Source organism: Doryrhamphus excisus, linkage group LG8, assembly GCF_037039965.1.
Source record: "Doryrhamphus excisus strain RoL-2023G ecotype Guam linkage group LG8, RoL_Dexc_Guam_v1.1, whole genome shotgun sequence".
Classification (NCBI taxonomy): domain Eukaryota; kingdom Metazoa; phylum Chordata; class Actinopteri; order Syngnathiformes; family Syngnathidae; genus Doryrhamphus; species Doryrhamphus excisus.
Genome location: NC_136364.1, coordinates 7,854,614 through 7,881,676, shown reverse-complemented (window position 1 = coordinate 7,881,676; position 27,063 = coordinate 7,854,614). Strand labels below are relative to the sequence as shown.

General features: G+C 42.9%; 1 protein-coding gene across 2 annotated transcripts; it reads left to right on the top strand.

Moving 5' to 3' along the window:
* The first annotated feature begins 74 nt into the window (after positions 1-74).
* On the top strand, positions 75-26,797 carry LOC131134329 (glutamate receptor ionotropic, kainate 1). 2 transcript variants are annotated; one of them, XM_058079476.2, is made up of 16 exons: positions 75-486; positions 12,419-12,586; positions 12,653-12,910; positions 14,758-14,939; positions 15,259-15,312; positions 16,751-16,924; positions 17,712-17,855; positions 21,308-21,415; positions 21,749-21,790; positions 22,030-22,143; positions 24,281-24,484; positions 24,559-24,782; positions 24,878-24,996; positions 25,071-25,288; positions 25,735-25,960; positions 26,030-26,797. In XM_058079476.2, the coding sequence occupies exons 1-16, from the start codon at positions 402-404 to the stop codon at positions 26,317-26,319; spliced, it is 2,610 nt and encodes an 869-aa protein (XP_057935459.1). In that variant the 5' UTR covers positions 75-401; the 3' UTR covers positions 26,320-26,797. The 2 variants fall into 2 exon arrangements, with proteins under 2 accessions (XP_057935459.1, XP_057935460.1); XM_058079477.2 differs by lacking the exon at positions 21,749-21,790.
* Positions 26,798-27,063: the final 266 nt, after the last annotated feature.

Below are 27,063 nucleotides of genomic sequence, written 5' to 3'. Positions count from 1 at the left end.
CTCGAGTTTTGGTTTACTTTGAAATGCATAACCGGAAGCCGTGTTTCCTGTCAATGCTGACTTGGTAGCTGGGGGCATCCTGGCGGTCCTCCTCCTACATCAGTTGCATCCTTCTATTCAACTCTGCACCGGGAAAAAGATGCTATGGTGACACAATGGGATACAAAAAGCCATGTGACGCGTGAAGGATTTTAAAGTTATACAATCAGGAGATTTTGCAGAGAAACAACAACACTTGGAATGTTTCTATTTTATTCCTCGTCATGACATGTGAGACAAGGATGCGGGTCGGGGGCCAGTTTGTTGTGGTCAGTGATAAAAGAACTGGCAAGATCTCAGCATGAGTTACCTGGGGCAGGAAAAGTGATATCCATGTTCGTTTGGACCCCTGAGGGAGGACCATGGCGAAGAGGAAAGGACTGTTATTGTCTCTGCTCTACTTGATAGCAGAGTTCTGGCTCAGTTGGCAGCAGGTCTTGAGGATTGGTGAGTATTCTCTGAATAAGATGAACACCGTAACCCCAAAACTCATTCTTTTGATGTTGAGAATTCGTTGAGAATTAGTCTAAAGTAAGCTGAAATGTTGATAATAATACACTTTGTCACCACTGTGTAACTCATTACTTTGGTCGGTTTGGCTTTAGCACCTTTGCATTATTTAAAATATCAAAATGACCCACATATCCTTTTGATTTTTTAGTTTGGGGCCCTCTGTAGAATAAGTTTCACACCTCTGTTCTATAACCAGGGATTGCTTTCGCACCTCTAATGACTACTTCTGAATTAAAGTCAATCTAATACTATATATAGAACTTTTGTATTACTTTTCATTAGCATCCTAATGTTCCAATAATAATAATGATCATCATCATTGTCCTGAGGGTCTGTGTTGTGCCTCACTGGAACAAGATCCAAAATCATGTTAATCCGCTCTGGTGTTCTGTTGCCAGAGTCTCCCAAGGCTGGTCCATGTTGACAGAGCGGGTCAGAGCAGGACCGATGCATTTGAATACATCACGGTTGGCACCGACCCATCGTTGGCCCGAGGCCAAGGGAAATGGATACACACACAGCTATGGAATAACCACTCGAGTGGGGCTGGCCACTTTTAAATCTGGCCTCCCTCCTCCTAGTGAGAGTCATTCCAGTTTACAGATGAGCCCTTTGAAAGTTGACAAGAAAGGGTCGGGAGGCAGCGCATAATTAGAGGGAAACGCGGACACGGCTTTGTTCATTTCTGATGCAACCTCAATAAAAGCACGCAATTAGATGCTAGACTGCCAGCGAGTAAAACCTCTTGATGACGCTGCTTCACAAAGATTACTTTTTAAACAAGAGCACTCCCAAGGAAACCTGGATTGGGGTTAAACTATTTTAAACTGCTTTATTGTAACCCTTACCCCTAACTACAACCCTAACCACGTAACCCTAAACCCGTAACCCCAACACTAACCTCTAACACTAACCCCAAACTCTCTGTCCCTTTACTACATAACCCTAACCCAACCCCAACCTTAATCCCCTAAACCTAACACTAACCTAACCCTAATCCTCTAAACATAACCTTAACTCAACCCCAACGTTAATCCCCTAAATTATACCCTTATCGAACCCTAATCCTCAAACATAACCCTAACCCCAACCCAAGTCACATACCCTAACCCCAAACCTATAACCCTAACTTCTAACACTAACCCCATAATCTTACCCCAACCTTAATCCCCTAAACCTAACACTAACCCTAATCCTCTAAACAAAACCCTAACTCAACCCTAACCTTAATCCCCTAAACCTAACCCCTAACCTAACCCTAATCCTCTAAACATAACCCTCACCCCAACCCCAGTCACATAACCTCTACTCTAACCCTAAACCCATAACCCTAACCCTAACTTCTAACACTTACCCCAAACTCTAACCCTTACGCTAACCCCATAACCTTAACCCAACCCCAACATTAATCCCGTAAACCTAACCCCAACCCTAACCTAACCCTAATCTTCTAAACATAACCCTAACCCCAACCCCAGTCACATAACCCCCACTTTAACCTAACCTAACCTCTAACACTAACCCCAAACTCTTACCCTAACCGCATAACCCTAACCCAACCCCAACCTTAATCCCCTATGCCTAACCCAAATCCATTAAATATAACTCCAACTTCATAATCCAAACATATTTATTGCTAACTGCAAATTAATCGGGATAAGATTGTTGCTCGAATCAGTTTAGATTTAGTTTACATTAAAGATAACTTCCACACCTTATGAATGTAAGAGAATAAACCTTTGTTTGCGTAAACATATTAATACCTACTGATTCTACTGATCTATGATGAATTGTTTGCTAAGAATCTGATTGGGCAAAAATGATTGTTGATTAATTGCAGGTCAAATTGAGCACAACAACGTTGTCTGGAACACTGGCATTGAAACAGATACAACTAATCCAGGTAGATTTATCCAAAACTGAATTCAAACAAACAGATGTCTTCTCAGTGGACGAAATCCCTTCAATGGTCAGCAGGGCGGTGCTCAGCCTTACCCCCACCGTCCCGCTCCGACATCCGTTGTGAAACTTTACAGGCTAGCAGGTCGGCGCCGCTCTTCCCGTGTCAATCTGTGCTCTATGTCGCTAATCTGTCTCAATCATCTGCTAGTCTCCGGGAGGCCTAATCTTTGTCATTCTCATCACATGCTAATCTCTCCCATATGGTGCCAGGCCCGCTCCAATTAACAGTCCTCTGCCTTGGCAAGTGTCGGCGTCAGATTGGGACGGGCTTTCACTCTTCTCACTGGGGTTGGTAATAATGGTTAAATCCCCCCGTCCTCCCATCAAAGCCTTAAACAAGCAAACACTAATCGTCTTTATGCAGAAACTCTTCACATATGGCAGCGACTGATGGGGAGGGTTTTCCTTGCCAAAGTTGCAATATCGATCTCTACGTCTATATCTGATGATGTGATGATCTTCATCTTGTTCATCTTCATGCAGAAACCAAAACAAAATCCCTTAATTTATTCAGTGGAAATGTTGGGTGTCACCAGTCAAACAAAGAGAGCTCAGTACTCCAGATCAAACGAGGATCGTAGGCCGCTTCGGACCGCCTCATTCATTCTCGAGGCTGGCCTGGGCCCAAGTTGGAAAGGTCCTGGTGTGCTTGGTTAGAGAGAGAGGAGAAAGTAAAACACTACATCATTGTCCTTTTTCTTTCTAAAAGACTCCCTTTCACGGAAGAAATGCACGTCGTAAAAGTGACGGACGCTAATCGGAAACAAACAATCAGTTTAGTCATGTATCTACTGAGTGGTACGGTTCAGTTCGGCTTGCTGTGTTCTGGTTTGGTACAGTAAATTGTATCTTCTTGTCACTGTTTCCACTGTAAGCAGTGGAACGATATGGATCAGCTAAGGTAACCAAACAAGATCAATTCCAAGAATTACCGGTGTCTGCTACTTAAATAGCGTGGCATCATAGTTTGACACAACGTAATCTTCCAATAAGTTCAACAGCGGTTGAGTCTTCAGAACAAGAACTACAAATGACTATGAATTGTTTTGTGGTAGACTGTGGTTCATTATTACTCTGAACATATAATATAATAATACAAGTGATATGTAGTATTCTGGTCACTAGGCAGTAGTAATGGCACAAAACATACAATATTTGATGTCTTCTTAAGTTTAGAAGAAATAAATTAAAGGCTGGGCTGTGGTTGGCACGCAGACCTCACAGCTAGGAGACCAGGGTTCAATTCCACCCTTGGTGATCCCTGTGTGGAGTTTGCATGTTCTCCCCGTGCATGCGTGGGTTTTCTCCGGGTACTCCGGTTTCCTCCCACATTCCAAAAACATGCTAGGTTAATTGGCGACTCCAAATTGTCCATAGGTATGAATGTGAGTGTGAATGGTTGTTTGTCTATATGTCCCCTGTGATTGGCTGGCGACCAGTCCAGGGTGTACCCCTCCTCTTTCCCGAAGACAGCTGGGATAGGCTCCAGCACCCCCACGACCCTCGTGAGGAAAAGCAGTAGAAAATGAATGAATGAATGAATGAATGTCTGTCAATCAGGGGACTAGAAGTGTTCAGTTCTCCACCAATCAAAAGCCTGTTTTGCATAAAGCTACACCCTAAGGGGCTTTCTGAAACGCGGTACAATGCATCAATCTCGGTATCGTGTATGAAACCCACCTGGCTCGGCCAACCAATTCCGTCCTGGGGTCAAACCAGGATCGTCAGGATGAAAGTTGAGAGCGCTTGGCGTTGAGCTATTCGATGTCTAGCATGACTCTCAAGGTGTCAGGTGTCAGTTACATGTACACCCTTCAATAAACACACACACACAAAAAGTAGTATACCTTATAGTACTTCGAGCTTCGAGATGCTCTTCATCTTCATCTGAGCTCTGAAGGGAAGGGAACAGAAGCAACGTAGCTGCAGGCTAATCACTGCTTGTCTCCCTGCAGCATGAGCACACTTCCTTGTTTTCCTGACCTCCCAGCATGCATTGCCCCACAGCGCTGTCTGCCCTATTAACAATCAGATCACTTTTCCTCGCAATAACAGTAAAAAAAATGGCAATTTGTTGCGTGAATCATTTTCCAACATGACATCATCAAGTTCTCTGGATGACATTGTTCTGCACAATACTACACTGGCACGGAAACAGGAGTTGAGAACACACTCAAAGTAGTTTTTGTGATCTATCTATTTTCGTACGCCACAAGAATAATTTTTTGTCGAAAATTTCCCTTAAACTTTGCCTCGGTTTTTGTACAATATTGCACGCAACAAACTCGTCACCATCTCACCAGAATGTATGGGACGTTCTATCCATTCGCCGTTTATTATTATATTCTGCATGTTAAACTGTAATTGTTCTCTACAAAATGTTTTTTCCGGGCGTCTGGAATGGATTAATTGGATTTACATGACTTCTTATGGGAAATATTGACTCAGTTCTCAGATGTTTTGGCTTTTGTCAGACCTTTTGGAACAAATGAATGATGAAAGTGGATGTTCCACTGTATTGATTCACTGGAGAATTTTAGCAAACTGTAACTCTTTTGCTAGTTTTAATAATTCATTCATTATTAAATGTCACAAGGTCTAAATATTAAAGGTTTTTCTTTGAATACAAATCATTAATTAAGTTTTCACATAAAAAGAAAAAAATAAAAATAAACGGAACTAGCTAGATTTCAGTCGAAATTGCGTGTGAATTCTGAAATGTTGAAGCTGAATTGAAATGTAGAATGAATATTGAAGTATCCTAGAAGTGTGTTGAAATTGATCCCGGACTTAGAATTGAACCAGCAACCATCAGGTGGAGAGACGACCACTCTACAACCCAAACCATGTCACAGTGCACAGAATGTTACGTCATGTTAAATGTAACACATTGAAATTGTCCATTCATGTTCAATGGCGAAAAATGTCACAGAAAATATGAATCATGGAGATCAAACGGGATCGAACCAACAATCGGGAATATCACCATGTGGAGTAAGCAGAACATTACAGTAATGCATCTATTTGTTGATGTGTACTATAAAGACTGAATTTGAAATTGAAAGCAGGGAAATAACGTAGTCACACCACATCTGAGTACGACAAATTCAGACATGTCGGCAGGTCAGCACTAATGTTGAACCCCCACAGAACTCTGATCTCAGTTGTGTGCAAACAGAACTTCCAACTTTTGGGATTTCAAAATCGAGCGAGGCAGACGAATGCAGTGGCATAATGAGTCAGTACGAAGCCGCGTGGTTCTAATGAGCTTTCCAGAGGAAGATAACACGCCTGCTCGTGGCTGAAGCAGCGTTTGCAACTCACATATTCTATCTTCAAACTCATTTCCTGATCTATAAAAACATCAGCTTCTTCCCTCTTTTTAATAACAAAGAGCTGCGTGTCCTTCCATGGAGTCATTATGCTTCTGTTGCGTGTTGCCTGAGGCTGATTTGATGTTACTGATTGTTTGGACCAGCGCTCTTTATGCTGAATTGCACACTAACGGCCGTGACAATGAATCAAGAAAACTATTGTAGCTTGAAAGGGAAATGTGGAAGAGGTTCAGCTTGTTAGTTTGCATGAATGGATCGTTTTTCCCTTTCTTCCTGATGTATTCTAACTCCATGTGTCTTGTTGTCTTTCCCTCGGACAATATTCGTTTATTTTCAACATCTTTATTGGTGTAATGGATTTAACATTGCACTTCCTGCGTCATCTCTTGCTACGTTATACAGGATTGTCCAGCAATCAATTTTTTCCCACTTACTCAGTAGGGAAGTCCAGACTCACCTCTTCCAGTGGCGTTCCCAGTGAGACATAATTGCCATGATCGGAACAATGCACCCGAGAGGCGGCCAGGAGGCATCCAGACTAGAACTAGAGCCACCTCAACTGGTTCCTCTAGAAGACCGAGAGTCCTCTGAATTTGCTCTTCTGGTCTATGACCCATTAGCACAGGGGTGGGCAAACTATGGCCCGGGGGCCACATGCGGCCCGCCAAGCGTTTGAATCTGGCCCGTCAATTACTTACAGAGTATTTCAACGTTTAACATGATGACTTATTCAGTAAAACAAATAAAAAACTGTAAAATTAAATTTCGTAGTTTGAGGAAATGAGAACATATAGCTGATAGTATGACACTTTTATAAAATAAAATTAGACTAATAATTGAAGGCAGACTGTTAGAATTATAAGTGTAAAATAGTGTGTTTATGTGTTAAATATGTATTCTGGCCCCCCGCACAATTTTGTTAACTGAGCGCGGCCCACAAGTCAAAAAGTTTGCCCACCCCTGCATTAGCATATATGTGAGGGTGGAACGTACTGCAGATCAACTGCTAAGCTTTGCCGTCCAACTCAGTTCTCTATTCAAAACCACTGTCTTGGTGGCGACCATGTTACTGCAGAAGCTGTGCCGGTCCACCTGTCGATCTGACACTCCAGTCTTCTCTCACTAGTGAAGTCCGCCTGGGGCCACGTTCATCCCGAAAGGTGCAATTCAGTCTTTTCTGACTGAGAACCATGGCCTGGGAGCATGGATAACTTCCTGTTTGCATGAATAACCTTGTGGTAGCATGGCTAACTTCTTGGTAGCCTGGCTATTTTCCTGGTAGCTTGGATAGCTTCTGGTAGCATGGATAACTTCCTGGTATCAGGTGGTATGGCTACCTACCTGGTAGCTTCCAGGTAGCTTAGGTAATTTCTGGTTAGCATGACTAACTTCCTGGTACTTTGGTTAACTTCTAGGTGGCATGGCTACCTACCTGGTAGCTTGAATAACTTCCAGGTAGCTTAGGTAATTTCTGGTTAGCATGGCTAACTTCCTGGTAGCTTGGCTAACAGCCTGGCATCTTGGATAACATCAACTGGTAGCCTGGGGAACCATGTGTTGTTGTTCCGTATACCTGCGGTCAGCGTGCAGACCTCACATCTAGGAGACCACGGTTCAATCCCACCCTCGGCCATCTCTGTGTTGAGTTTGCATGTTCTCCCCGTGCATGCGTGGGTTTTCTCCAGGTACTCTGGTTTCCTCCCACATTCCAAAAACATGCTAGGTTAATTGGCGACTCCAAATTGTCCATAGGTATGAATGTGAGTATAGACTATATAGACTATAGAATAGAAGAATTAGTCCTGCCAAGCAATACATGGACTGTTCAATCACAGGACATCATTGTACGTATGTCACAAAATGCCATGTTTTGCATGTAATGGTTCTAATATCTTGCTCACCTTATTAAGCCAAATGTTAGAAGTAATGATAATAATGTATTCTCGCTATTATTGCTGCAAAATTTCCCTGATGCCTTCACTCTTGTCTTTGTAGCCTTCTGGAGATAATGTGATTTTATGTGTACGATTAGATCTGGGCTACAGAGATGTAAATCAGTAAATCTAGTTTTGTGTTGCTGCTATTTTGGCCTTGTGTGCAGAGTGGACCATCTGTTTGGAGGTGTCTAGTAAAGAGATGAGGAAAACAACAAAAAAAAATGGCTGATTGGAAACCACCTCATGCGCTTGTTTGCTGTCTGCGCTGAAAGACGGTGCCCTCGGGAGGCTGGACTTGTTTCTCGTGAAGTCCCACGGCAAGGCTGCAGAATTAGGAAGTATTTTTAACCAGTCCCCCTATAGCGGCCGCTTGCCGAGGCTCGGTGGCCGTAATTAGGATTAGCACTTGTGAGCATGCTTTTAGCCAGCAGACAAGGCTCTCTCAGTTTGGGCTTTGAGGTGCCGCAGCCGCCAAAGAAAAAGGTCATTCACAATCAAGGTCTCCACGTGGGTGGGAAAAAAAAAACCAAGAAATACCTTTTCCTAATTGGATTTTTCATACACGACTGCATGACCTCTCTCGTTTTTTATGCACATTAAAGTGAGGTGAAAGCATTCATTTTCTGCTTTTTGTCCTTTCTGCAAACTGCAGCAGACGCTCATTTGAAATGGTGGACATCAAATTCATCCATTCCAGGGTCAAACTATCACCACTGGAAAACCTTTTTGTGACATGTTACATGATTATATATGTTTAAAGGGTTTAAATGCATACACCTTTTAGCATATCTGCATATGGGTTAGGTTACCTGTATTAAAGGGAGAGATGGGATATTTTGGCATTAAATTGTTTAACACCCCCCCCCCCCCAACTTGGTTCCTCACAATCAGGCTGTGTTACTTTCTCTCCCATCGTATCACTGCGCCCTGTTGCCATTCCACCGTCACAAATGATGAATGAATGGACAGTCGCCCCTTGCAATATCGAGGTTTTCAAGAGATCGATTCATTATAAATTATGGCTGTTTACAGTGGCATCATTAGGACTATTTTAGGGGGGCTTCAGTAATTTGATATTTTTTTATTGATTTTTTCAACAAAAAAAATCTCAGACAAATTTCATATAATAGGGCAAAATTATTGAATTACTGAAGCCCCCTAAATAATTTGATATTTTTTATAGATGTTTTTAATTGATTTGATTTGACAAATTTCATATAATAGGGTAAAAGCAGGCTAATAAGCAGGCTAATACGAGCCCACTAGTAGTAGTAGTAATAATCAGAAGAAGAATAATGATGATGTAATAATAATAGGCAAATTAATAATATAGTGATGATTATTATATAATTGATCACTATCCATTGGACAGAATGGTTGCAGAGCTTGAGCAGCGGTTTTGCAGTGTAGATTGTGTGTACTTGTGTAAATTTAATGGTGGCCTAAAACAATTGAGTATCTCTACTAAATCTGTCCAAAAGTGGGAAAGTTATATCCCGATTCTTGTTCGTTATTTGTTTTTTGGATTTTTTTGAATGTCTACTACACTCGTTCATATCCAGTGCATCCCTGTCCTCAGAACCTAGTGATGCCCCTGGCTGTATGTCCGTTATACGTCAAAACATATGGAAATGCAGGTGATATTTACTATCATGGTCACAGTGTGGCAGTAATTATAGTACCTGATTCAGTGAGGAATTCACTTCTTCTAAACTCAAGAAGCCAAAAACCTACCACTAACTGGTTAGCTCACTAGCTCACAGCCGTTTTGAGTGCCTGCAGCATGAGAGTTGCGTAATGTGTTGTAATAGAAGTGCAAATGTGACGATAGGGGTGTTATTTCATGTTTAATGGCCTCTATTAATGTTAAAAACAACACAGTATTTAGATAGTCCTAAACAGGTTTTCTATGCTCTAACTGTGAAAATATTCCGATATCGCGGCTGGGTCTGGAACCAATGAACCGTTATAAATCCGGTATCATCCTCCACAAACCAGGAAGTAGTCTACTCAATAATATCAAGAGTTAAAGTGCAGCAAAAAGGAGCTGAGAGTTAGCATGAAGTGCATGAAATCAGCCATGTCCCACATGATAGAGTAAAACAAACTTTTCCCCCATTCCGTGTGGAAGTGGTAAGATTTTGCTTCTTAAATTTCAAAGAAATTCAAGACTGACTGGTTAGTTGTTTGAATAATAGGAGTGTAAAGGTGAATATAGGGGTGTTATATAAGGGTATATATATATTACAGGGCTCTAATGATGTTAAAAAGTGTTTATAGAAAGTTAGCATACAGTATATAAAAATAAATGAATATTACTACGAGCAGGCCGAGTGGTTAGCATGCAGGCCACACAGCTCGGAGAACCGAGTTCAATTCCACCCTCGGCCATCTTTGTGTGGAGTTTGCATGTTCTCCCCGTGCATGCGTTGGTTTTTCCGTTTTCCCCCCACATTCCAAAAACATGCTAGGTTAATTGCCGACTCCAAATTGTCCATGGGTATGAATGTGAGTGTGAATGGTTGTTTGTCTATACATATGTGCCCTGTGATTGGCTGGCGACTAGTCCAGTGTGTACCCCGCCTCTCGCCCGAAGACTGCTGGGATAGGCTCCAGCATGCCCGCGAACCTCGTGAGGACAAGTGGCAGAAAATGAATGAATGAATGAATGATTACTACGAGCAATGGAGATGATGTGGAAGTGTGGCATGAAGTCTTCTCATGCACACTTTTACCAAAAGCTGCAATGACGACAGGGGAATAATTTAGACTGAGTAAACCAGGCAAGGTCGGAAGAGGTCAAAGCTTTTCTCCAATAGGATTAAATCTACTTTCATACCAGAAAGATGGGACTGAAGGACATCTGGGCCACATTATGTCATTGGCACAGAGAATCAATGCTGATATGTTACCATGAAATCCCTGTCATGGAAATGTGAATTTGTTTGACAGTCTTTCTAAATAGATTTGACGCTACCTGTTGGCCCTTGCGCATAAACACCTTTTATAACGGGGCCGTCTGTGTATGGAGCCGTTCCAACGGCATACAGTAGATGGCATCGTAACTCGGCTTCTTAACACACCTTAAACTCCGCTGGTCCGCCAGAGAATACAAAGGCATTTATACTTATAATTCATGCTGCATGCATCCCCAAAAGGAAGTTAGGAGTGTAAAACAATATTGTTTTGCATGTGTACGAATGGGGCGGCACGGCGGTCGAGGCTCACAGCTAGGAGACGAGGGTTCAATTCCACCCTCGGCCATCTCTGTGTGGAGTTTGCATGTTCTCCCCGTGCATGCGTGGGTTTTCTCCGGGTACTCCGGTTTCCTCCCACATTCCAAAAACATGCTAGGTTAATTGGCGACTCCAAATTGTCCATAGGTATGAATGTGAGTGTGAATGGTTGTTTGTCTATATGTGTCCTGTGATTGGCTGGCCACCAGTCCAGGGTGTACCCCGCCTCTCGCCGGAAGACAGCTGGGATAGACTCCAGCACCCCCCGCGACCCTTGTGAGGAAAAAGCGGTAGAAAATGAATGAATGAATGAATGTGTACGAATTGTTCCGTGTTATTCTGATACTTCCATATTTCTGTCACATTATGTGACTTTTGGTTGCACTGTGAGTGAGAGAGTTGATCAAAGTGTCAGTCAAGTAAAAGCCTGCTGTTGGGGAGTTATGTCCTCCTCTTATGAAGGGCAGACTCGCATGCCTAGACACCCAAGTCTATTTGAATCAGGTGATCAGCATGTGGAGGACTTATTCTGGAGACAAGAGTCCTCTGGCCTTGAGCAGATAATTGTTAATGTGTACGAATATTAGTCGATTGAAATGGAATAATGTACGCAAAACCTTTTTTAAGTGCAATAATAAACCATATTTTCCTTTCATTTTTATTACTGGAAGGTTTTCACCAGTCTGATCTACTGTATGTGGTTAGTCTATTTGTTTTGCTATCACACGCCTACTCAATAAATTCGACTAAACGGGGGCCAACTTACCATCAGGCAAACACAGGCAAGATTTCCAGGGGTCCCTAAACGTCCCATAAAAACAGATTTTTGGTTTCTTTTCTTCTGATTTAAAGTACATATTACTGTTCCTCCCTCCTTTCCCAAGCTCCATGTTACTGCACATTGATTTAGGAAGACGGTAGAAAAAGTAAACATGTTGCCACTGTTTGGAAAAAAATAAAACAGAGTGCAGCGGAGAAGGCAAGACGAAAACCAACAGTTTTAATCAAAACAATCAAAGGTGTCCACCTTTTTCACGGTGGCAACTAATGTAGTCACACAGCAGCAGCACTGCGCTCAGTGTCTGCTGTGGAGAATGCAGTAGTTCTATTCATCAAACAGATGTGAGTATTAAAGCGATGATGATGATGACACAACTCTCCACTAATGCATTTCACACTACACAGCGATTTTACGCCACACAAATGTGAGTGATTAACGTGATTAAAATAATCTAAAAATACAATTTAAAAGAGAAATACAATTTTGTCAGTGCAGTACAAGGATGTAGAGGCCCCCAATGCACCCCCAAATCACCAAATACTTCCCTGCAACTAAATGAGCAGGTACCCAACCATGACTTTGTTTGTATGTACCTCGGTTCGACTCTTCACGCAGGCGGCATCTTCGAGACTCTGGAGAACGAGCCCATCAGTGTGGAGGAGCTGGCCTTTAAATTTGCGGTCACCAACATCAACCGCAATCGGACCTTAATGCCAAACACCACGCTAACCTACGACATCCAGAGAATAAATTTATTTGACAGCTTCGAGGCGTCCCGCAGAGGTAAGAACCTCACCTTTTGGTTTTCTTAGTTGTGTTCCGTCATTGAAACCGTTTTGGCCTTTTCAGCCTGCGACCAGTTGGCGCTGGGCGTTGGCGCCGTGTTTGGGCCCTCCCACAGCTCGTCGGTCAGCGCGGTCCAGTCCATCTGCAACGCCCTGGAAGTCCCTCACATTCAGACACGCTGGAAACACCCGTCAGTGGACAACAAAGACAGCTTCTACATTAACCTCTACCCCGAATACGCCTCCATAAGTCGAGCGGTGCTGGACGTGGTACAGTACTACAAGTGGAAGACCGTCACGGTCGTCTACGAGGACGCCACGGGTGAGTGGAGTTATTGCAGTCCGTCCACACATACTGGACATATACAGCATCTTTTTAACATTATTAGAGGCCCCCAGACATGAAATAACACCCCTATAGTCAGTTTAGAATACCACATATCATCATCATTTGGATTCATCTTCTGAATGCTTTATATCTACTATAGTTTATTTACTTTATTTAGCCATTTTTATGCTTGAAAATGCTTAATTTAGGCAAAAAAAATGAAATTGTAAAAAAGTATGGATAGTTTTTGATTAATTCTAGGCTATATTTGGTGACAAAACAGCGATTTGTTAAGGAATATATTTTTGAAAAGCTGCAAGGGATTTCTCTACTGCTTCTCAGCACACAGCTATGATGCGTTCAAGGACTGTCAGGCAAAGTGGAAATCTTGTCAATCCCAGATGCTAAATTGCAAATATGCGGTGATCGGTTGTACTCTATTTGTGTCCAGAGGTTTGCAGTTAACTTCAACAAATGCTGAATGCGTACAGGCCTTTCTCCAACAAATCAGCTTAATTTTTGCAATATAATGGTCCCTCCAAGATATGCTGATTTGAGCAAAAGGTACACGTGCTTTGTCTAAATGAAGCCTTTTCCGACATAAAAATGGCTAAATGGAGTAAAATACAAATATAAGGCATTCAGAAGATGCATTGATTGACTTTGTGATATGTGTTTTTTTTACACTAGCCACTGGGTGTCAGTAATATAATTGTTGATAGAAAACTGCTACAGCAGGAAGTACTAATAATGTTATGTCTTATATTATGCTATATTATGTCTTTGATGTCTTATTTCGTCTTATTATGTCTACTACTTGGAAATTCACTTATCACAGTAGGGTTTGGAACCAATACACTGTGATAAACGAGGGATTACAGTCGTCATTCTCAATATTGTGGTTTGATTATTGCTCCCTCGCTATATCAAGGTTATTCATTATGTGGTATGCTGGCCACTAGATGGTAGTAATGACACACAACATGAAGACATCGGCATACCTTAACATTGCGTGAAGTCAGCCATGCCATGTCCCACATGATTGAGTAAAAGAAAGTTATCCTCCCCTTCCATGTGGAAGTGGTAGTTTTTTTTAGCTTCTTAAGTTTAGAAGAAATAAATTCAAGGCTAGGCTGCACGGCAGTCGAGTGGTTAGCGCGCAGACCTCACAGCTAGGAGACCAGGGTTCAATCTCTGTGTGGAGTTTGCATGTTCTCCCCGTGCATGCGTGGCTTTTCTCCGGTTACTCCGGTTTCCTCGCACATTCCAAAAACATGCTAGGTTAATTGGTGACTCCAAATTGTCCATAGGTATGAATGTGAGTGTGAATGGTTGTTTGTCTATATGTGCCCTGTGATTGGCTGGCCACCAGTCCAGGGTGTACCCCGCCTCTCGCCCAAGACAGCTGGGATAGGCTCCAGCACCCCGCAACCCTTGTGAGGATAAGCGGTAGAAAATGAATGAACGGTTTGCCTGCTAGCTAGCAACCATCTCGAGTCCCTGCAGCATAAGAGGTGCCCAATGTGATGTAAATGATGACAATAGGAGTTTAAATGTTACTGTAGGGGTGTTATTTCACATCTGGAGGGCTCTAATAATATATTTAGAATGTTGTAAACAGGTTTTTTATGCTCCAATAATGAAAATTCAATTTCTTAACATTGAATCCTAAGTGGTGCTTGGGTCTGGAATGTTTAGATTCTATTAGTCACATGACTGCTATTTACTCCACATTACACAAAATATTTGTTTCATGTATGATTTACAGTATTTTATTTACACGATAAAAGGCATGAGCCATGGCCACTGGTTAGCGTTGACATGATTCATTTGTATCGAAGGTCTGATTCGTTTGCAAGAGTTGATCAAAGCCCCGTCCAGATACAGCATTAAAATCAAGATCCGCCAGCTGCCCACGGGAAGCAAAGACGCGCGTCCTCTCTTGAAGGAAATGAAGAAGGGGAAGGAGTTTTACGTCATCTTTGACTGCTCCTACCAAACGTCCGCCGATGTGCTCAAGCAGGTGAGGACGCACGGCCAAGGAGGCCCGTTCCAACTTTCAATGTCTTCCTTGGTTATTTTGGCTTATCTTGACCGTGTGCGAGATTAGTCAAATTCCATTCCTCTGCAGAAATCCTGTGTTTATATCCAAATCCCAGCAGAGCCTATTTCGGAGCGAGACATACACACGTTTAGAAGCAAAATCTGCACGCAAAATTAATTGCAAACACTATGCTAACATTGCGTGCAACCTCTTGGATAGTGGCTAACGTTGCTTTGGTGGATAAAGCTGCACTTTGAAAGCACGGACATGATATCTGACATCTTTTCCCCCCGTGTAGATCCTATCCATGGGGATGATGACGGAATATTACCATTTCTTCTTCACCACGCTGGTAAGGAAGCGCCCGCTGTAAAACACCTAAAGGTCATTTGAAAGGCACTGAAGGCTCTGATCTGATGATGACTCTTGGTATGCTAATCCTACTAATCCAGCCCAAGTGTAGATGCGGGTTTTCCACCAGAGACGCGACCGTAATGTGGATCCCAATGCTTTTCCCTCCAGTGAAAAATGAAAGGATGCAACTTTGCCACTTTGATACTTTGGAAAGCAACACACAGTGAGATGCTAAGACGTTATTCAAGAAAATGAAATTCTACATAATTTTTCCCCATAATACTATGAGTAGCTTACAGAGGAAGTTATAATGCTATGGGAATTATGTCATAATATGACAGCATCATATCAAAGAGAACCGAGAATCTCTTAGTAAGCTTTACAAAATATCAAAGTGGTAAAGTTTCATTATGTGGGCCTCACTAGAAAAGGTTGGACACCCCAGCATTTCTAATATTATTTCTGACAATGCACCCTCTAACACAGTGATTTTCAACCTTTTTTGACCCACGGCACATTTTTTACATTAAATTTAAACAGGAAAAGATCAAATTCAATCTTACTAATATTTTATAATTAAACTCAGGACATGTTTTATATAGATATATATTTTCTTTTTTAATAAAACTGGACTTGTGAATAAAGTATAGAAGGGTTTAGATTCTGTTTCACAGATGGCGGTAATGCACACGAAAGCTGCTTTCCAACCGCCAATAAACAACAGAAGAAGAAAAACACCATGAAGAAGAAGGCACCCTGACAACTTTCCGTTTGAGCGGGTACAAGATACCTCAATCGGATTGGTTAAAGGAATATTCCATCCCTGTTGAATTCTTTCCGTTTGAGCAAATAAACCAAATGCAATTGGAATATTTGGGTCCATGTATAATATTGACATAATGGCTATTGACATAATATTTGTAAATGATGATTAATAAATGTTAACTATAAAAAGTGATATTGGATAATTCCTCACGGCACACCCGACGGTTTCTCAAGGTACACTAGTGTGCCGCGGCACAGTGGTTGAAAATCACTGCTCATACATACATACATAAAAATACATGACACATTAATGTGACACTGACTTGCTATGACTACGTACCTGCTCGACACAAGAGGCCCACTATCTTTTGCCCAAGTCCTCCACGTGCTTATCACCTGCTTTGGGTGTCTAGGCATGCGAGTCTGCCCTTCATTGTATCAGCATGAATAGTCAGACATTTTCTCGAGCCATTTGTTCATGATGGCATCTGATTATTGATTATTCTCTAACAAATTGTAAATTTTCCATTCTGTGGCTTCATTAAGTAGTTTTGCGTAGTATTTCGCTCATCTCAAAGCACTCGCATGATATTTATTTTCCTTTTTGGTTTACTCACTTATTGTCTCCCTCGACGTTGCAAAGGGATGACGTCAATGTCGCTTCTCTGCAGGACCTGTTTGCACTGGATCTGGAGCCGTACCGCTACAGCGGGGTCAACATGACGGGATTCCGGCTGCTCAACATCGATAGCCCTCAGGTGGCCTCGGTGGTGGAAAGGTGGTCCATGGAACGACTGCAGGCTCCCTCCAAAGCCGAGACGGGAATGATGGAGGGAATGATGACGGTGAGATTGGACAACTCAATCAGGACATTTAGCGTTCCTGGTACATTGCGCTATTATGCTATGTGTTAGCATGCTAGCAGTTACGGATTCACACAATAATAGTAACAATGTCGCTGTAGCGTGGTTACAAGCTTGGTAGCTTGGTTCACATGATGTAAATGGGCGTTGTTGCCGCTTTTTGGAGGTTTTTTACAGGTGCGTCCCAGGACGTGCATTCTTGGCTACCTATTTTTAGCTGTTCTTATATCTTTACAACCCTCAGAAAAGAAAGACGTGTGTTCATGTCTCATATAAGGATGGTGCCTCTTCCTTTAAAGATGTTAGTGATGGAAGTGCATAGTCCAGCATGTTGAGAACTAAAGAATAAATAAGTAGGACATATTTTGACAGTCTAAGGGTTTGTGAAGCAGCTCCTTTCATTCCCACATTTACTTGTTTATCTTCGTATAATGAGGGTCATTAAAGGCTTGAGGTTATTTACGGTTGTGTAAATGGTAACAAAAAAAAAACATCATTACCCCGCATGCTAATGTTGCTTGTGAACTGGGATGTGAAACGAGGCCGTTCCAAATATCCCGATTGAATCACCGGGAGAAGACATGGAAACTCGCAAACAGCAGATCTATTTTGGGAAACACAACATTTAATTGGAGCTCCTGTCAGCAAACGTTGGGAGTCTGAGCACAGCAAGCGACGGCGCTGCTTTGTGATTGTGTAAAAGGACCACTTAGGCCCCAGCCAATTGTTCCTTAACTGTGAATGTTGATGAGGGGGCGTGTCTTTGCAGACGGAAGCATCTCTGATGTATGACGCCGTCTACATGGTGGCGGCCGCCTCGCAACGGGCCGCCCAGATTACGGTCAGTTCGCTTCAGTGCCACCGACACAAGCCCTGGCGCTTTGGAGCACGCTTCATGAACATGCTCAAAGACGTGAGTTTACTTTTTTACACGATACCACCCTTGCACAACCTCCTCTATCACCAATACACCGCATCCATCCATCCATCACTTCATTTCCTTTCATGCAAAAGCAGATACAGTATACAGTAAGCAAATTTTATATTATAGTTTATTTATGCCTATGTTCTAATCTTGTGGCATCTCTGTTACTTCAGAACTACTACTAATCGTTGAAATGCTGTGCCGCTTGCGAGTCAGTGAGGGAACTGTAGCTCTTTCTCTAGCAATAGCCAATCACGAGCCATCAGTGACAAGCTAAAAAATTGCTAAACTCATCACGCAGCAACTTAACACTGAAAAGGTAGCTAGAAAATATACAATACAAGTACAGCTTTAATTTGATTTTGGTTGAATATGTTTTCCCATAATGCATTTTGTCCCAACAAAGCATTTAATCTGCTATGCCTACTGGTGTGCTGCAATGACGCTCTGGTGGAGACAGGAAGTGGTAAGATTTGGAGTTGTGGCGGGACATTGGCATCATGTTTTGCCCGTTTTGTGGCCGGTCGCTGGGAGTTGTTAAATGGTACTTACCAGACGGAAGCAAGAGGTGTACTACAGGAGTGCATCAAATATTTTAATGATGGTATACTGTTGTAGTATGTGATCTGTAGTCTTTATAATATTGTCATTGTAATGTAATGTCAATGAAAAAATAAATCCAATCTAATCTAATCTTACAGTGGTACAGTCCCTGTAACTGAAATTACACCAACATTAAGCAGAATGTACCAACTCCCTGGAGTTAATTGTAGTAATTGTTAAAGTGCCTGTTTTGCACTTCTCGGCCACCGTAGTGTTGTCTTGAAAAAAATCCCTAATCCCTGACATGTGGTACAGTTGCGGCTGTTACATAGGCCAGGATAAAAGTCAACTCCAAACTCCCAATGTCACTTTCTGTTAGCTCACCATTCAGCTTTCCTAGCACCGGAAAACATTTACCGCATCACACAGTCTTATTTATGTCTTAGTTTCTCTGATCATGTCTACTATATTGGGTAATAAGAATGTGAAGGTGACTATAGGGGTGTTATTTCGTGCCTTGAGGGCTCTAAAAAATTGTATAAACATATTTAGAAGGTCTAACACAGGTTTTCTATGCACTAACTACAAAAATGTTCCATGTATAAATAAAGAATCCTACATTGTGGAAATTCATTTATCCAGGTTAAGTCTGGAACTAATTAACAGCAATAAACGAGGGATTACTGAACTTGTGAAAAGATGCCAGTAAAAATGCCATCAAGGTTGGTTTGACTGTGCAGCGTGTTTATTAGCGCCTCTACATTACTTTATGTCATGTGGGTTCTTGTCATGGGCGCTGCACACTAATGATGCCAGAACATCATCAACAACACACAGACACGTTTGATTGGTGAGGATTTACAAAAAAAAAAAAAACAGTGACTTAATGGCAGCAATTCATCTGGATTTAGCGGTCACAGATGTGTGCAGTAAGACTTGGAAGAGAAGAAGTTATGTATCATGTTTGCGGACATAAATGAAATACACAGCGTGCGTTATTTCCCAAATGCTTTTCATTTGGCTTCCATTCCACATTTAAAACACCCCGCAGGAATGTCTGCTTTCAAAACAACACTATTAGCTTCATCCGAGAACAACTGTCTTATCTGTGCGGAAAAGACACAAGAGCAGTGGATGGTCACAAAGAAACACAAACGATAGCACTTTATCAACAAGTGTACAAGCCAATATTTCAAACATACACACACACCGCAAGGCATGCTGGTTACCCTGCGGTATTCTTTCTCAACACACGGGTCATGAGCCGCCTCTTGTTACTCTTTTTCAAAAGGGCAACTGGTAACAAATCAAGCAACTTTTCTGGTGCTATTGGACACTTTTAGAGTCTGATATGAACGCACATCTCGCTGTCCTCAACGAGCAGCTTGGCCCCCGTCTAAAATCTCGCTTGTGACGGCAAACAAAAAAGAAAAAGGAAGTTAATTTGTATTTGTGAACATATTTATTTTGCTTTTCACATCTCACTTTTTTAGCGTTCCACTGCACATTGCCCAAACGTGACGGTGGGTTACGGAGGCTACGTTATGCTGGGTGGCCCTGGTGCCAGGAGTTGAGGACCCCAAGACAAATGTAAAAATTATTTAATAATAAACAAAGAGCGTTCACAGACGCGGAAAAATAAAGTACAACAAAAGACGGCAGTGACAGAAGGTCACTGGGAAGCTAAAAGTACAAATTAGCAAATAAGGATTTACAAAGTGTCTCAACTACTTCGAGACAGTAGGCAGCGAAAATACGAGTCACAAGGCAGCGAGACAAAAGGTTAGGAACAAAAATGAAGCGTGCAATGTGCAGGCATGGCAAGGCAAACAATCTGACAGAGGAACAATGGAAGCGGAGTGGCATATGAAGGCCTAATGGCTGATGGGCAACAGGTGTGCAGACCAGGAGAACAAGGCAGGAGTCCGCTGCAGGACAGAATAGAGACAACAGGGGGCAGCAGACCAAAACAAGTGCAAATCGTACCCACAATCGCCAGAGCAGGCAGTCGAGGGCTAGCTATGTAGCGTTGATTTAACTTAAAAGTGTTCACATGTGAAGGTTCTCTTCTTTTTTGAATTTATGTAACTGAATTTTGTGAACTTTTTACATAATTTTACCCCCAAAATTTAATTGACTAAAAAGCCAGAGTGAAGGGATGACTGTAATGAGAACTTTCACAAACAGCGACATCCATCCATTTTCTAGAACGCTTATCCTCATTAGCCTATCCTTTGGGTGAAAGGCGGGGTACACCCTGGACTAGTTGCCAGCCAATTGCAGGGCACATATAGACAAACAACCATTCACACTCATACCTGGGTACAATCAACCTGAGTACCCGAAGAAAACCAACACATGCACAGGGAGAACACGCAAACTCCACACAGAGATGCCCAAGCGGAGATTCCAACCCAGGTCTTCCTGATTTCCTTACTGTGGGGCCAACATGCTAACCACTCGTCCACCGTGCGGCACCAACGGTGACATATTCATGTAAAATGGATAGGATTATTTGGGAGTGACAATGAGGCAATAAAAGCTTCACATACAAGGCGTCTTTTAACTGAGATTTCAGCTCGATGGAGCTGACTTCATTACCAAGTCCTGCTGCCCACCCACTGCTCTCCACTCAGACAAGAGGCCAAGCCTGCCCGTTCCATTTATATCACCACACACACACACACACACCGCTCCAGCCAAAGCAGACATGCCCATTAAGACGCCTTTGTCACTGCTCATGGCGCCTAATGTCGCTCCACTCATCCATAATTCATTTCCCAAATACTTGTTTACCGAGGCTTCTATTGGATTTAGCATTATGATGTATGACAATTTCCAGAAAATAAATTGAGATTCATTGGTGGTGTTTTGTGCACTTTCTTTGTCAACCGCAGGCGCAGTGGAACGGCTTAACGGGACAAATCATCATAAACAAGACAGACGGCTTGCGGAAAGATTTTGATTTAGACGTGATCAGCCTCAAGGAGGACGGCTTGGAGAAGGTGAACCGTCTGACCCGCTTCAGTCGCCTGAGTAGACCCTTGTAGATTAGATACTCAAGCATGACAAAAAACAGCTAAATGCCAGATTGAAATAATTAAACCTGTAAAACAACACAAAGAACACCGTTATAATGTCTTTGATCATCGACAAAGCTGTTCTATTTTTCTTTTTGCAGCTTCTTCCATATTTAACATTGCCATAAAAGTAAAGACACTATAAATAGCAGCATGTATTATTTAGATTTGTTTTCTAGTCAAAGCTCCCAGTTAATTGTGCTACCTCTTCCCAATGCTATCAATTTAAAAGTGCTCTTTCTTTATTGTTTCTGCAAGATAATCGCGGGCAACAATCGCCTGAATAAAGTGTGGAAAAAGGTCTGTACTTTAGCTGCCCCAAGCAGACTAAAGGAATAGTAACGCTGTTTACTAATTGACTTGTCGCTCTCCTCCGTAATTGTCCTTCCCCGGTCCTCAATGTGTCCACGTCTGGTCTCTCATCTGTTGTGATTTGATTTTGTTTTTTACCCCCTTCTTTTGATGTTCTGTGTATTGATTATGGCTCACGGAACAGAACGGCGAGGTTTAATTGTCAGTTGTGATTTCTATTCTCACAGATTGGTGTATGGAACTCCCAAACTGGCCTTAATTTAACAGAAAACAACAAGGACATGGGTACCAATGTCACAGACTCCATGGCCAACAGGACCCTCATTGTCACCACTATTCTGGTACGGCAAATCAAATATCCATCCATACATCTATCCATCTGTCTATCCATTCTCCATCCACCCATCCACCATCCTCTTCTTATCCGGGTCCGGCTTGAAGGGGCAGCAGTCTCAGTAGAGAAGTCCAGACTTCCTAGTCTCTGGTCACTTGCTAGGCCAACTGTGAGATATAAACCCTGTAGGGTGTCCTCGGTCTGCCATTGGGCCTTCTCCCAGCTGGGCATGCCCACACCAGGGAGACGTACAGGACACACGTGACCTAGATGCCCGAGCCACCTGAACTGGCTTCTCTCCATGTGAAGGAGCAGAGGCTCTACTGAGAGCCCCTCCCGGATGACTGAGCTCCTCACCCTATCTCTTAGGGTGAGACAAGCCAAGCTAAGGAGGAAACTCATTTCGGCTGCCTGTATCCGAGATCTTGCTCTTTCAGTCATGACCCAAAGCTCATGACCATAGATGTGGGTGGGAACATAGATTGACCGGTAAATTGAGAGCTTTGCCTTCTGGCTCAGCTCTCTCTTCACTACGATGGTCCGGTACAGCAACTGCATTACTGCAGAAGGTCCGGCGATCCACACGTCGATCTCACGCTCCAAACCTCGCTCCCAAACCAAAGGTTGCAATCAACCATGGCCTCATTTGGAGGCACTCTCTCAGAAGTTTCACAAACGGCCCCAGTAAACACTGAAGGTCACAACCTGACGAGGCCATCAGGATCATCATCTGGAAACAGCAGAGACAAGATCCCAAGTCCCCCAAACTCGACTCCCTCGACTTTGAGTTTTTCCTTGCCCAGATGGGGGTTCACATCAGGGGATGTCAATTGTTGTCAGCTTGTAAAGCTCTTTGAGGCTCTTTTATGATTAAGGGCTATATGAATAAACTTGAGTTGACTTGATATGTACCACAAAAGCGTAAAAAAACAGGTCCAATAAAAGAATAAGATCCAATGAAACAGTTTGTTTGTTGAAGACGTTCACCTCTAATCCAAGAAGTTCTACATTTTTAAGTGTGGTGTTTCTCTGGTTTATGTCCCTGGTGGATGTGTCCTTTGGGGGTGGCCACAATAGGGTTGTTGTTGCCTGGCATGGCTGATGAACAATACTACATAGCAATAGGTTGTTTGTCTGCCCCGTGGCAAAACACCTCGATAGGGGCCACTCTTCCTGTGGAATGAAACAATCTTTGGGGTGCAAACTTTATCCTCTGTTTGGAAGGCTGTTCTGGTTTAACATAGATGGCTTATTTGATGCCCATTTCAAGCCAGCGGCCCTCCCTATCCAGAATCTGGACATCATGGTCCCTTCTTTTTAAGATGCAAATTAACTGCTGACTCTGGGCCCAAAGAAATCACTGTCCTATGTTGTGCAATGTGTTTGAAACCTTATGGATTAAAGGTGAAACGTCTTCAACAAGAGTCCAGTTGCCTTAATTCAATCTTTGCGGACTACCATGACCTGCATGACTGAAAATTTACACAAACATGTGAACAGTGTTTTGAACCACATATAAAATTAGGGAAAACTACGACTATGGACCCAATATACGTACAGTACATATCCCCGAAGAAGATATAGATATTGAATAATGCATTTGCACATTTTAAAGGGGACCTATTGTGCTTTTTCCACTTTTCTGACCTATAAAGGTAGTTAGAATGCAGTATTCTCATGTTAAACGATGCCAAAGTTTCAGATAATGAGGTTTGCACATTTGGCAGTGAGCGCTGAAAGAAGTTTAGGATGGCTCTGAATGCTCGGTTTCAAAAGGTGTGGTAAAACTGCCCCTTTGTGATGTCACAGAGGGGTGGAATTCCTTACGTACTGTATAAACGCTCTTGCCCTCGCCTATGCGCTACTGTGCAGTTTGCTTGCTAGCAATGCCTCGAAAGGGAACACCACATTTGTTTACAATTCCTAAAGACGTCACCGTCAGGCACAAGTGGCTGGAGTTCCTGATTCCCTACCAGCAAAAGGCATGCATTTTAATCTGAATACTTCTGAATAGGTGCAGATTCTGGAAGAACTAGAAAACTTTGTGTGCTGGTTATCATGTCAAGCCCACAACTCAATACAAAGGGCCGAAAAATGAGCATACTAGTTCCCCTTTACGGAAAGACTGCTATGTCCCGTTGCAGGAAAATCCTTACGTGATGTACAAGAAGTCTGATAAGCCGCTGTATGGAAACGACCGCTTCGAGGGCTACTGTCTGGACCTCCTCAAGGAGCTTTCCAACATTTTGGGCTTCTCCTACGAGGTCAAGCTGGTGTCAGACGGTAAATATGGTGCCCAGAATGACAAAGGCGAGTGGAACGGCATGGTGCGCGAACTTATCGACCATGTAAGTGCCTTCACACTGGAGGACGTTGAAGTGATCCGGCAGAGATTTTTAATGGTATTTGTCACGGTCACCAGGTGGCTGATCTGGCAGTGGCCCCCCTCACCATCACCTATGTGAGGGAAAAGGTGATAGATTTCTCCAAGCCCTTCATGACTCTGGGGATCAGTATCCTCTACCACAAACCCAACGGCACCAATCCAGGGGTTTTCTCCTTCCTCAACCCACTGTCTCCTGATATCTGGATGTATGTGTTGCTGGCCTGCCTTGGTGTGAGCTGTGTGCTCTTTGTCATCGCCAGGTAACGTGGTTTCATTTGCATGGAACCAGAACCAAAATAAGCGACACCCTAAAGACACAAAAGGCATTTGCAATGGTCTCTGTTTGGTCATCCAGGTTCACTCCCTATGAATGGTACAATCCTCACCCCTGCAACCCAGACTCAGACGTGGTTGAAAACAATTTTACCCTCATAAACAGTGTGTGGTTTGGCGTTGGAGCACTCATGCAGCAAGGTAAGCTTCTTCAGACGTCTGTCATTGAACGATTGGTTGTTTCATTGCCAAATGATTTTTGTGGCACCTTTCAGGGTCTGAGTTGATGCCCAAGGCCCTCTCTACAAGGATAGTGGGTGGAATCTGGTGGTTCTTTACATTGATCATTATATCATCCTACACTGCCAACTTGGCCGCCTTCCTCACTGTGGAGAGGATGGACTCGCCTATCGACTCCGCAGACGACTTGGCCAAGCAAACCAAAATAGAGTACGGCGCCGTAAGAGACGGCTCCACCATGACTTTTTTTAAGGTAACTGGTAACAAATACAACAAATAAGCACGATGCATTGACTCTACTGGTGGAACAAGTAAACTTTCTAGCCCAACATGTTTTCTAAAGGACCATCATCCTAGTCAAGGTTATGGCATATGAGAGGGAGTCTCCAAATGTTTATGGGTCACAGAGCCTTTCACGTGCAATAATAATTTGATGGACCGGAAGATCATAAGTCAGAGGTGGTTATGAACTGAGGTCAAAACCCACAAACATAAATCCTTGAATGAATTGAGTCACTATCTACGTGAAGCAAAGCAGGCAAATGGTAGTTTGCATCCATTTAAGTTAATACTGCAGCCAAAATGGTAATGTTTTCATTTCTATTGTCCAGTGATGGCCTGCTGTTAGCAAAGGATTTTAGGTTCTGAGGCGCATGGTTTAGATCTTCCACTGTTGAGCTATTCCCTGTGTTACAACAGAAATCCAAGATCTCCACCTATGAGAAGATGTGGGCCTTTATGAGCAGCAGGAAAAACACAGCTTTGGTGAAGAACAACCGCGAGGGCATCCAGCGGGTCCTCACCACTGACTACGCTCTGCTGATGGAGTCTACTAGCATAGAGTACATCAGCCAGCGCAACTGCAACCTCACACAGATCGGAGGTCTGATAGATTCAAAGGGCTACGGCGTGGGAACGCCAATCGGTACGGGATATCGATCACAGCAATGATAGGAAAGCCCATCATGAGAATGTTTTTTATACATTTCCGCAGGTTCACCTTACAGAGACAAAGTGACCATCGCCATCCTGCAGCTTCAGGAGGAAGGCAAGCTGCACATGATGAAGGAGAAATGGTGGAGGGGAAACGGTTGCCCCGAGGAGGACAGCAAAGAGGCCAGCGCTCTGGGTGTGGAGAACATTGGGGGCATATTCATCGTGCTGGCGGCTGGACTCGTCCTTTCCGTTTTTGTCGCCATCGGAGAGTTTATCTACAAGTCCAGGAAGAACTTGGACATCGAGGAGGTCAGTGTCGGCCAGTGCGAATGGCACAACAAGTATTGACGCAATGTTGGGGATTCTGGAGGACTTGAACTCGACACAGCTTTGAGGTTCCATGGTGAACTCTGTGAATGTGTCGAACTGCATTGTTACAATCAGAACTTTTAGAGTTTAGTGTTTTCTGTAGTTTTGATGTAGCGCTCATGAATATTTTAATCGGAATACATTAAAACCCTTTGGGAGGATTTGACACCATGATGCTTGACCATGGCCTTGCCGTTTTACAGGAAAAGAATGTCATTCCTGTTTTTGTAGGCAAGTGATGCTAAGCATTCCCGTATTTAAAACAAACACTTATACATGCTCATGTATTTTGAAAGAGCTTTTCATTTTACCAATGATAATTGTTTCTAAATCAGTTGTATTTATCAAGTTACTTTGTGGTTTTTTTTGTTTTTTTGAGCATGTTGGTGTCTCATCAGCATTGTTTCAGAATGGGAAAAACAAGTTACATGAGAACATTACATCCTTTTAACCCTCATACTGATGCTTGTGTCTTTTCCTTGCCTGGCATTAGATCTCACACGTAACATTTGACATCTTACAAGAACAGTCTTAACTTCTTTGAAACTTTTCCGTGCTTCACAATGGTAATCACGTAACGGTTACTCTATCACAGTACATTTATCCATCTATCCATCTATGTCTGCTTAGCCAAGGTCGGGTCTCGGGTGCAGCACCCTAAGCAGGGAAGCCTAGACTTCCCTTCCCCCGCTGCTTCATCCAGCTCCCTGAAGTGTTCCCAGG

What these genes read in the sequence shown, in the direction of transcription:
- LOC131134329 (XM_058079476.2), top strand. Translation starts at nt 402, where the DNA reads ATGGCGAAGAGGAAAGGACTGTTATTGTCTCTGCTCTACTTGATAGCA. An exon ending in TCATTGTCACCACTATTCTG is followed by an intron (nt 22,144 to 24,280) that starts GTACGGCAAATC and finishes GTCCCGTTGCAG; the next exon opens with GAAAATCCTTACGTGATGTA. An exon ending in TGCGCGAACTTATCGACCAT is followed by an intron (nt 24,485 to 24,558) that starts GTAAGTGCCTTC and finishes CACGGTCACCAG; the next exon opens with GTGGCTGATCTGGCAGTGGC.